The sequence below is a fragment of the Schistocerca cancellata genome, chromosome 4 (genome assembly GCF_023864275.1).
Source record: "Schistocerca cancellata isolate TAMUIC-IGC-003103 chromosome 4, iqSchCanc2.1, whole genome shotgun sequence".
In the NCBI taxonomy this organism is placed as follows: domain Eukaryota; kingdom Metazoa; phylum Arthropoda; class Insecta; order Orthoptera; family Acrididae; genus Schistocerca; species Schistocerca cancellata.
The window spans coordinates 272,031,050-272,044,006 of record NC_064629.1 but is presented as its reverse complement, the minus strand read 5'-3'; the positions used below and the strand labels follow the sequence as shown (position 1 = coordinate 272,044,006).

The window sequence follows — 12,957 nt, the reverse complement described above, 5'->3', positions numbered from 1 at the left end:
TCCACCCATCAAGTTGTCCTGTCAATGGAACATGTACTTGTATCTGTCTGAATGAGGGAGGGGCCCCACCGGGTCTATGCGGACATGTTGCAAACAGCCCTTTGGGCTGGAGAATTTCCCGAAGGGTGGCTGGGCATGATGTTCTGCCTTGGCCCATTGGCATTGGTTGCAAGCTCTTGTCCATGCAGTGCTGTCCCAGTTAATGTTCATCCAAAAGAAACTATCTGTTATCAGTTTTAGTGTCGGGCATACTCCGGGGTGAGACAAGTTGTAGAGGAGGTCAAAAACTGTCTTCCTGAAGTTCTGTGGGATGACAGTGGATACGTCATGGATACGTTGCATCGAACTAGTTTTGTTGTGCCTGCAATGGTGCACTTCTTGAGCTGGAGGCCTGTTGTGTGTCCAGATAGCAGGTTTTGAAAGTTGGTGTCAGTTGCTTGTGCCTCCAATAGTTGGTCAAAGTAATGGTGTGCCGATGTGGCAGCGAGTCATGAGACGAAGTTAGCCACCGTGTTGTCTGCTCCCTCATACATAGCGTAAGTCTGTAGTATATTGGTATATTCTGAAATCAAGTTCAGGTGGCAGAATTGTCAAGAGGAGGTATTGGGTGGCAGGTATTTAACAGCGTCTGTGTAGATAGTAAGCTGCCAGCGCTCGATGTCGTGTGGGAAGTATCAAATCACTTTGTATATCGCCAAAAGCTCACAGTCAAACGTTGACCACATTTTCTGGGAGTCAGTGAGTTTCCACGAGAAAAGCCATAGGAGTTGGGTTGCACTGGGGACTTCCTGTTGTAGCACTGCCCAAATCACTCGGTCGTTGGTGTCGGCTATCATAATCATATGAGTGTCCATGGATGAAAGTGCCAGGGCGGTGATCTGAGCAAGCTCTGTTTTGATGTTCTCGAAAGTTCCTTGCAAATCAGGAATACAAGTGAGCTTATGTTTGCCTGATGTGTTCTTGCCACGGAGTGACTCTGTGAGCAGGACGAGTGTCTCTGCAACATGGGGGAGGTGTTGTATTAAAAATTAATTACCCCTAAGATAAGGCGCAACTTTTGATAGTCCATTCTTGGTGGTAGGTCTGTACTTGGTCTATCTCTTCTGGGGTGGGGTGGATGCTCGAAGTGTTGACAAGCTGGCCTATGAATGTAACACATTTTTGCCAGAGTTGGCATTTGTCCTCATTGACAACAACAACCTGCTCTGCTAGTTTGTTGAATACCCCTTGCAGGTATTTCTCATGACCTTGAGTTGTTTCTAAGAATATATGTACAGCGTCCAAATAACAATAGCAAAAGAGCATGGTAAAAAAACAACCCGTCAATGAACCACTGGCCAGTCTGGGCTGCGTTCTTTAGTCTGAAGTGCATGAAGAGGAACAAATAGGCCAAAGGGTGTAATTATTGCAGTCTTTGTGATGTCCTTCATGGCCATTGAGATCTGCCAACTATCTCTTTTAGAGTCGATCATGCTAAGTATGGTTGCACTAGCCAGTTGCCGGAGAAAGTCCTGAATATTGGGCATGGGCTAATTATCAATGATGGTGTGCACGTTCAAACGTCCGTAGTCTCTGCACATGCACCACATTTTATCTTTTTCCATTCTCATTGTAGTCAGTGAGGTGCACGCACTGTGTGATGGCCTAATGGTGCCCTCATGTAACAGTTCCTTGATCATCCCTCAGCCACCTTTAGTTTGTGAGGGACAAGGTGGTGGGGCTGGTGTCAGACCAGTGGACCTAGGGTAGTGTTAATTCTCAGCTATGGAGTTGTTGTTCAGGTGAATCTGATAGGCATTGCAGTATGAGCATCTTCACTGTCTCATATCTGCCAGTGGTTGGTGCATGCAGTAGGACATCACTGATAAGATTGGTGTTGGTAGGGAGGTGGTTCAATAGCACCAAAAACTTGTCACAGTTGTCTGTGATCCTGGCCAACTGCATCATGCACTCGCAGAGTGTGAACCATTCTTGCAGGGAATCAACTTCTAGCAGTGCCAGATGTAACTCGGTGTGTGGCCAGCGGCAATCTGCCTGGTGACGAGTGACCAGGACCTGTATGAGGTTGTAATCATGTGAAGTACATGGTGAACATTCATGAAGACCTTGTGGTGGCACTGATAAAGCCGGCGGCTGGAGCTGTGGCATGGTAGTTGCGGTAGGTGTATTGGTAACGAGAGAGTCGTGACCGGTTATCACAGAATGTGGCACAGGTGTCACAGCTGGTGCATCGGCATCATGAAGGATGGTATAGTAGTGGGGAAGCAAGGAATACAGTGCTGTGGACAGGGTGGCGGATGGCACATCAGTGTAGATCACCCAACTCGGCAGCTGTTGAAGGTAGTCCTTGTGTTCACACAGTGTGTGATTCGCAGTTGCAGTCAGGCTCGCCATACTGATACGCTGTTCTCACGAGGTGTGAAAACCCTGTGCAGTTGCAGGTAGACACGGTATGCCTGCTATTTGAGTGACTTCATGCGGCAGGTGTGGCCCACAGCATGATACGGCTGTTGTCAACGTGACATCTTCGTGATGACGTGACGTGGGGCACAGTACAAACTTAACAACTGTGACGTCACCCAGGTGATCTATGGTATCACATAGAATGTAAAGTTCAGGTGTAGGCCATGGAAAGGCATGGTCTGGCATAGGTAGGTCACTTGTAGGATGGATTTGTCTGCAATAACCTGCAAATATCAGTTCTCTGCAGTGGAAGGTGGTCATGTTTGGTGGCGATTGTTGGTCAACAGTTGCAGTACTCTAGAGTATGTCTGTGAATGTCAGTATGCACTGACTCATTAGAATGAAAATGAATGGGTTGTAGTTCATTAACAGTGTCACTGATCGGTATATTACTAGCACTGATTAGGTGGGAGGTGGAGATGGCATCAGGCAGCCATTGTACACAGTGCACACCTGTTGATGTAGCACAGTTAACTAAGGGTGTGGCAGGCTTCATCTCACGATCTTCAGTGCTGACATAGTACTTGATCTGTGATTTAGTGTGTTCATCCGTTTGTGAGAGGTAACAATGCCCTGGTTTGGTGGTTGTTGAAACAATTGTAACACTGAATGAGATTTTCACTCTGCAGTAGAATGTGCACTGATATGAAACTTCCTGGCAGATGAAAACTGTGTGCTGGACCAAGACTCAAACTTGGACCTTTGCTTTTCACGGGCAAGTGTTCTACCAACTAAGCTACCCAAGCACAACTCCTGCCCTGTCCTCAAAGCTTTGCTTCCGCGAGTAGGAGCCCTTGTTTTGTTCAAGACACCTTCAAGACTACATTCAAGTTTGTGAACAAATATATTTATATATATGAAGATGGTATCTGTTCTTTTGGACATGACTAAGCAACAGTTGTTGATACCATCTTTCTCAAATATACATTTTCCTCAATGAGTAGTTTTTTTTTCTTTTTTTAAAGCAACTTGCATTTTCTTTGTGGGTATATCATTTGATCATGTAGAGCTTTCATTAGCTGAATATGCTGTCACTCTCACTGGTTCATTTTTTATCAATTATTCAAAGATGATGTGACTTACCGAACGAAGGCGCTGGCAGGTTGATTTACACACAAACAAACACAAACATACACACAAAATTCAAGCTTTCGCAACCAACGGTTGCTTCATCAGGAAAGAAGGAAGGAGAGGGAAAGACGAATGGATGTGGGTTTTAAGGGAGAGGGTAAGGAGTCATTCCAATCCCGGGAGCAGAAAGACTTACCTTAGGGGGAAACAAGGACAGGTATACACTCGCACACACACACATATCCATCCGCACATACACAGTCACAAGCAGAGACACACACACACACACACACACAAACACACACACACACACACACACACACACACACACACACACACACACACACACACACACACACACACATATATATATATATATATATATATATATATATATATATATATATATATATATATATATATATATATACACTCCTGGAAATGGAAAAAAGAACACATTGACACCGGTGTGTCAGACCCACCATACTTGCTCCGGACACTGCGAGAGGGCTGTACAAGCAATGATCACACGCACGGCACAGTGGACACACCAGGAACCGCGGTGTTGGCCGTCGAATGGCCCTAGCTGCGCAGCATTTGTGCACCGCCGCCGTCAGTGTCAGCCAGTTTGCCGTGGCATACGGAGCTCCATCGCAGTCTTTAACACTGGTAGCATGCCGCGACATCGTGGACGTGAACCTTATGTGCAGTTGACGGACTTTGAGCGAGGGCGTATAGTGGGCATGCGGGAGGCCGGGTGGACATACCGCCGAATTGCTCAACACGTGGGGTGTGAGGTCTCCACAGTACATCGATGTTGTCGCCAGTGGTCGGCGGAAGGTGCACGTGCCCGTCGACCTGGGACCGGACCACAGCGACGCACGGATGCACGCCAAGACCGTAGGATCCTACGCAGTGCTGTAGGGGACCACACCGCCACTTCCCAGCAAATTAGAGACACTGTTGCTCCTGGGGTATCGGCGAGGACCATTCGCAACCGTCTCCATGAAGCTGGGCTATGGTCCTGCACACCGTTAGGCCGTCTTCCGCTCACGCCCCAACATCGTGCAGCCCGCCTCCAGTGGTGTTGCGACAGGCGTGAATGGAGGGACGAATGGAGACGTGTCATCTTCAGCGATGAGAGTCGCTTCTGCCTTGGTGCCAATGATGGTCGTATGCGTGTTTGGCGCCGTGCAGGTGAGCGCCACAATCAGGACTGCATACGACCGAGGCACACAGGGCCAACACCCGGCAACAAGGTGTGGGGAGCGATCTGCTACACTGGCCGTACACCACTGGTGATCGTCGAGGGGACACTGAATAGTGCACGGTACATCCAAACCGTCAACGAACCCATCGTTCTACCATTCCTAGACCGGCAAGGGAACTTGCTGTTCCAACAGGACAATGCACGTCCGCATGTATCCCGTGCCACCCAACGTGCTCTAGAAGGTGTAAATCAACTACCCTGGCCAGCAAGATCTCCGGATCTGTCCCCCATTGAGCAAGTTTGGGACTGGATGAAGCATCGTCTCACGCGGTCTGCACGTCCAGCACGAACGCTGGTCCAACTGAGGCGCCAGGTGGAAATGGCATGGCAAGCCGTTCCACAGGACTACATCCAGCATCTCTACGATCGTCTCCATGGGAGAATAGCAGCCTGCATTGCTGCGAAAGGTGGATATACACTGTACTAGTGCCGACATTGTGCATGCTCTGTTGCCTGTGTCTATGTGCCTGTGGTTCTGTCAGTGTGATCATGTGATGTATCTGATCCCAGGAATGTGTCAATAAAGTTTCCCCTTCCTGGGACAATGAATTCACGGTGTTCTTATTTCAATTTCCAGGAGTGTATATATATGAATATAATAGAGATAAACACTCCACGCGGGAAAAATATATCCAAAAACAAAGATGATGAGACCCACCAAACAAAAGCGCCTACAGGCCGAAAGACACACAAACAAACACACACACAAAATTCAAGCTTTCGCAACAAAAAGTTGCTTCATCAGGAAAGCTCACCGGCCACTTGACCATCTTCTTCTTTGGTGGGGATGCACAAACAGTGCCAGAACTCTTACAGGAATCAGCAAAAAACTGTGAGTAATGAGTATAATGGGCAGGGGTGCTATGAATATAGTGTGGGACAATAAGTTGGGAATGTGGGTCTCTCAGGAGGCATACCTGAGATAATTCCTTGCCATCGCAGTATCCTCTGTGTCCTTGGTGGCTCAGATGGATAGGGCATCTGCCATGTAACCAGGAGATCCTGGGTTTGAGTCCCAGTCGGGGCACACATTTTCAACTGTCCCTGTTGACTTATATCAACGCCTGTATACATCTACGGGTATTCATTTCATTGTAATGAATATATTTATGTTTGAATTTGGCCTACTGAAGAGGCATGCAATGAATGTTTTTAATGAGGTTCGTTCTATAGGACAAATTTCAAAGTCGGGTTGTTTTTCTAGCTTTTTCAAAGATTCTAAGCAACAGTTGTTGATACCATCTTTCTCAAATATACATTTTCCTCAATGAGTAGTTTTTTTTTAAGCAACTTGCATTCTCTTTGTGGGTAGATCATCTGATGATGTAGATCTTTCATTAGCTGAATATGCTGTCACTCTCACTGGTTCATTTTTTATCAATTTCTGGCTGTGTTGTTTCATCTCCTGTAATTGTTATTACAGCTGCTCCTCTCTGAACACTTTCTTCTGTAATCAATGTTTCTTTGTGTGATACTGCTGCTGCAGCTCAATAAGTAGGTATGAATAATATGTTGTAGGTCTCCTTTGTAGCTGGTCAAGAAATTGTGTAACATTTCTGAATTCTAGAGAAAACATTTTTCACCAACACTTTGGTATTCTGGCTGAGTAGTCATTTGCCCCATTTGCTTACATGAATTTTGTGCATTGTACAGTGGTTTCTTTCCAGACCATAAATAGTGAGGAAAAAAAGCATTTGAAGTGGTATCGCTGATCTTACTGTAAGTCCTGTTTGGTTTTTGGCTCTCTTTATTTACGGTACACAAAAAGATTCAGTAAGGTCATGCCTTTGTTGTTTGCTTATCAGAATCGGTTTTTGATCCCCTAGTGTTCATAGCCTGTCTCTTAAGATTCTCTTTGCTACTTTTATTTCAGTTTAATAGATGTCCTCATTTGCATTTTGCTCTCTTCTTCATGCAGTTTGCGTAAGTGCTGCCTTCCAATTGTTACTACCTAGGCTGCATATAATAATGTATGCCAAACTGTAATTTTCCAGTTTAGGACATTAAGTTGATATATTTGTTAACTGAGTTGATCACTTTCATTATTCTTACTTTTTTGTCTGATTTTTAAACATTGAGTGAAGCATGTAAGACAGATAGCAAGATCAACATGAGAATTTTTAGTGATTGACAAAAGTGCTTCAGACAAAAGTTACTATGGGTGATAGGGCAGATTATGCGGTGTCAACAGCCTTGAAGAGATACAACAGTCAACTCTCTTATTTTAAATTGTGCTATGTTGTACTTTGGCTCCAGAACAGTATATATTGATGTGAAAAATCAGCCAACCAATTGCAAATAAAGGTTTATTATCCCTTGATCATGGTTTTGATATTTGTAAAAATATCTTCTTCAGTAGCATTGGCACTAAAAATGTATACAGCAGTTACAAAATGATTTTTACTAACAGAAAAAAAATATTAATAGAAAAACATTTCTGAAGTAAATGTACTCATTTATTACATCACATGATGCACAAATTGATTAGATGAATCTGTGAAACAAGAGTTACCACAAGCCATGGCTTTAGATAGCGTGAGATTACATGTATCGTACTGTAGAAAGACTACTCAGTAAATGCGCACTAGTAGAGGCTCTTGTTATCATATAAACAGAATAGGTGTCTCAAAATAAAATATATGCATAAATTACATACACTTTATGCCAAAGACTAATTCAATTGCTAGAAATATACAGGCTCAAGTGAGCAGGAAAAACTGGTCTACAGAGGGCACTGCTTTTGGCTGATTTTTTGATCTGTTCTGAATTACACAGTTGCTGTTTCACAGTCATCTTTAAGATTTTGAGCTATTGATGAGGTAGGTTATTTGATATAAATATTTTTTGATCTGGAAAGTAACAGAGTAAAACGCATTTAAAATAGGCAATTTACTACTATTATTGTAATGGGCTGAATAACACACCACTCTGAAGTTCTTGCAACTGCTGATAGTAATATGAGGTCATGAAATAAGATATTCTTAAACTGTTGTATATTGATCTTAGGGAAATAGGAAGGAACATTAGGATTTAGTGACTATTTGCAGTAAAGTCATTAGAGATGGGGCAAAACCTGAATAGGGTAAAAATGAGTAAGAAAATCACTTGTGTTCTTTGAAAATAAATCATGACAGCCTTTGTCTTAGTTTATAAAGGGAAATAATTGAAACTAAAATCGACATGGCCACTTGGTAGTACAGAACCCATCATTCCTCCTGATAGTTCATTGTCCTTTGGATGATCTGATTAAAGTGTGGATCAACCACAACTAATACAATAATGTTGTGAGATTCACCAGCAGATATAAATACTGGGAATGTTGACACCTGCTGATGAAGTATGATACTGGTGGGTTAATAGCATCCATGTATGTTGTACATAAAATGAGATGATGGTGATCTGTTATTAAAATAGCAAAAATAGTTTGTTGTGCTGATTTATTACTCTGATACCTATCACTGCATTTGTACACCATAATTTATGCAACTACAATATGGTATCCTTAAAAAGAATCATCGGGAATTTATAAGGTCAGTTTCAAATACTAAATCAAAAGAATCTTGGGAAAAATCCTCTGTTACCATAAACTTCTGTAACTGCTCAACAACTAAGGTAAAAAAGGAAAATGGAAGACCTGTTATTCTGTAGTACACAATGACAACCATATAATATTTTGATAAAGAGTTGTGATGTTGTACAGGACTTAAAAACATGTCACATGATAATCATTTTCTTGTCATAAAATACAACAAATTCAATAGAGATTTGTCTCACTGAAATGAAAATAACAAAAATACTGCAGATTTGTGGGTCACCTTTCCAGGGTAGGAAACAACAAGCACTGGATACTGGTTAATGCATGCTGGTTAATAGTACAATAATCTGCCATAGACAGATCATTATGTCTGCATTTAAAAACCAAATAAGACCAATTTCCTGTCACAATTAATAAATTCATCTCTGCCCAAGACCATCTACCATTAGGTAAAATGAAATTACAACAGTTATATGGAAGCTGAAGATATCTCCATAACCAAAGTGAGCAAATTACCAACACAACCAAATACTACAGTATTATTGTAAGAAATGATGAGTTGTTTTAAAGGCAGAAGCAAATTGTCTCCCTCCATTACTTTTTGATTATACATGGTACTGAACTACTATGGACACTCTGTTTCAGGTTAATGCAGTGACTGGAGGGTGTTGTACAAAGGGCACAGCATAAGGTGTGGAGCTGAAGCATGAGTGCAGTCTAATAACAGATACAGTTTCTTGAGTATAGAGAAACCCAAAACACACACTTGGAGTGAAGCCAGCATCACAATGAGTGTAGCAGTAATATTTACTTGATTTTGTGTAGTTTACTAATTCATGAAAAATTTTTATTCATCATTCAGTAGAAATCTTACATTTCATTTTTCCATATGCCTCTACATTTCATCATGTGTGTTCACATGAGTTTGCTTGATACAATGTTTATCAGAAAGGTTTTAATTATGTTTTACCTGCTTGTTCCTTATAGGCCAGCCACAAAAGTGTTAATTTTTGGAAAAATTCTATACTGAAATGCGTTAATTTCTTTACCATATTAGTAACAGTTTTTACCACTGGATCATCAAATATGTAGTAAAAATATTTTGCCTTGTCACATTATTTGGCTCTTCACTTGCCATATGTAAGACATTTTTTAAATTTTAATCAGTTTGTCTTCTCTATGTCAATGAAACTCAAAATATGTAATTCGTTAAATAATCAATGTTGTAATGATGAAACAACTATTGTATGAAATATGGCACATATATTTAAGACTTAAGAAATTATTCATTCATTGCACTCAATTATGTTTGCTATTAAATAGCACCTAGTCACTCAAGTATTATCTAAAGTTTAAAATAAAACAGGAAAACTTTTATTGGTTTATTTATGAATGATTCTTTTTATTCCATTACCCACTTCAGTGATATAATAAATGATATAGATTGGGCTGCCATTCAATTCGTTCCACTCTCACACTAAAAATTTTTTATAGGCTACATACATTTCTCAGCTAATCACTCAACATGACTTAAGCTTCACTTGAAAACTGTGCAGGACCACCTGTATTTAGCCATTTTGATATGATTAGAAGCTGTTTTCAATACCAGCAGTTTTCCAACACTGTATTAGGTATCATAATGTCTTGTATTTTTGTGTTTCCATGTTATTGTCCACCTCGCATAACCACACTATCTAAGTGTATATGTTCACCTAATACATTCAAACCCTTCTTCCACTGATCAGTACTAACTATAATGCATCCCACTTTCATGCCTCCTACACATTATGTTCATTAGGATAGTGCATTGTCCATAGGGGAAATAAGCCATTTTACAGATAATTGCCAAACTTTCATACTATTTTTATCATCACAATCATCAACACTGAATAACAACTAATTATACATTTAACTATTCAGTCTAATAATTGCAGACCATTTTTGTATGGATGTCCAGTCATTATTATTATTAGTTACATTGATGGAAATCTTGACCTATTTTGCCTGTTACTGTCAAGAAAACAATGTAATTGGAATCTTAAGCCTTTCGTGAATGGTTTGTCTAGTAAGTTGTGACACACACACAGCCAAAACATTGTTGACATCATGACCTAGATAGCTATGTGACTCCTTTTGTGAACCATTGATGCAAAAGTGTTTTGAAAACTCTGTACATAGTGGATATTGTCAGGATATGAGTTATATTAAAAAAAAAAAAAAGAAAAAAAACCTATGTTGATATTTCTAACTCTGTATGTCACCAAGAACAAGCTGTAACAGTGTTGATGTTTCTTAAGGGCAGTGGCCCCCTTTGATGAATGAAGTGTATACATGTTCTGTTCCATAGATGGGAAGTAGTATATGCTGTACTTTTTGCTTGTGTTTATTACAGAACAGTATAGAGAGTTATATAGCATAAAGTCCGACCCAATAGCTGAATGGTCAGCGTGACGGATTGCCATCCTACGGGCCCAGGTTCCTTACCTGACTGCCCGAGATCTTCTCTGCTCAGGGACTGGGTGTTGTGTTGTCTTCATCATCATTTCATCCCCGTCCAGTACGCAGGTGGTGGCGTCGAATGTAATAAGACCTGCACCAAGGTGGCCGGACCTGCCCCGCAAGGGGCTTCCCGGCCAATGACACCAAATGCTCATTTCAATTCCATTTATGGCACAAAAAATGCCAAATATTTTGATAAGCTTTTGGGCCTTGGTGCATCAGATTATATGGCTAAAGTTCCTGCTTGTCAATATGCTATTAGGTATCCTGGTCAATGTTATCCACACAAAATTTTTTTTGTCATATGGTTTTTTGCCTTTGAGAGACCAATTGTTTTAGTTGACTATCACTGAACAGAGGCCACATATAGACTAGCCATAGCGCAGTTACAAAAGATTCCATTTTTGAAGATATATATGAAGGACCCAGCTAAGTACACATGACGTAACAACACAGTAGCATATCTTGCAAAGAATAGTAATTTACATGTTGCATGGTGAAGAGATCCACCTGAATCACTATTTGATAATTCAACACCTGCATCCAGAAGATTACCTTCTACAGATGCAGTTTGTGGATGGATTCAACCATCATACTAACCAGATGATAACTTCTTAAAAGTTTTAATAAGGTCTGATGAAGCAGTAGTAATAGGTGAGGATAACTTCAATATGCATAATGCCACTATTGGTGTGCAGGCAGCTGCACATCTCCTAAAATCATGTATATCATATTTACTTTAGTGTGAATGTATAGGAAGTTGTATTTCAGGTCCCCACTTCCTAAATCAGTTGATTGCATCATCCATTTCATGCGGTTCTAGGCACTACAGTCTGGAGCCTAGCGATCGCTACGGTCGTAGGTTTGAATCCTGCCTTGGGCATGGATGTGTGAGATGTCCTTAGGTTAGTTAGGTGTAATTAGTTCTAAGTTCTAGGTGACTGATGACCTCAGAAGTTAAGTCGCATAGTGCTCAGAGCCATTAGAACCATCACCCATTTCTCATAGAAGTTAAGTCGCATAGTGTTCAGAGCCATTTGAACCATCACCCATTTCTCATAAACAATTTGCCTCAAGTGCTGGACTATATTCCACTTTACATTCAGAGGAGGTTGTAGTTACAGCATAATGGTGCACTTGGGCACTCTGGAAGGAATATGTAGAGCCATTCCTGGAAATGGGTTAGTTACATAAGTCCTGTTTCATAGCCTCTGTATTTGCCTAATTCCTGTATATTTGTTCCTCCAGAGGCACTTGTCCTTGTGTGCACATTTATTATATTGGCAAAGAATGTACAAGAACTAGTAAAGAACATCCAGCTGCTCATGTAACTATGTATGCAAGTATGTCTGAAATATTTCAGAATAGCATGATCCAGTGAGTTACTAAATCTTTGGAAAATGCAAGGAGGCCACTTTGAGCAGTTGATATTAAAGTCCTTCAAAATAACATTATTTTAAAAAATTTACTCCACATTCAGAAATCTCAAATATGAGTTATAATAAGCTTCTGAAGATAATCATTATCTTCTTTATCATATATCATACTATGAGAATCTGCTTTGAAGGCAGTGTATGTTTCATCAAAGACATGGTGTTGTGATAGTGTATTTGTACTATCTTAGCAGGCTGGTAATGTACTTCACCTTGCAGCTTATGCTAAACGTAGTTTGTATGTTTAGCTTTTGAAATTATTTTTGTCCTATTACAGATAATTTTTGTTTAATATTATTATGATTGCTACACTCATAATTAAAATATTATAGTTGCAGGATATATATGGTTTAAAATATAGTGTATAATATATTATCATAGGAAATAAAAAAAGAGGACACCAAAATCGAGTTTCAAGGATCTCTGTATGCAGAATCTGTGTTGTTTGCCATAGATGAGATTTTTTCTACAAGTAGGTCATAATCGATGATCAAAAAATAAATTCCATAGTTCTGCATCAGACAATATGAGCCTGTTAATATCTTCATCCTCCAACAAACTTTTTCTTAAAACTGTTAGCAGCTAGCAATTGTCTAATTGCTTATCACAGCATCATTAGTTTTTCCAGTAACCTGAAATGATCTGTTGATAGAAGGGGGCAACTTCTTTTGCATGAACTGTATAGA

At 40.6% G+C, this 12,957-nt stretch overlaps 1 protein-coding gene across 1 annotated transcript in view; it reads left to right on the top strand.

Annotated features, from left to right (window-relative positions):
• LOC126184093 (uncharacterized) overlaps positions 1 to 9,114 on the top strand; it is a 245,290-nt gene extending 236,176 nt beyond the window's left edge. The window contains exon 6 of the mRNA XM_049926454.1: positions 8,985 to 9,114. Within this exon, the coding sequence (XP_049782411.1) occupies positions 8,985 to 8,997 (13 nt within the window). The 3' untranslated portion in view covers positions 8,998 to 9,114. The remainder of the gene's footprint in view (positions 1 to 8,984) is intronic.
• Positions 9,115 to 12,957: the final 3,843 nt, after the last annotated feature.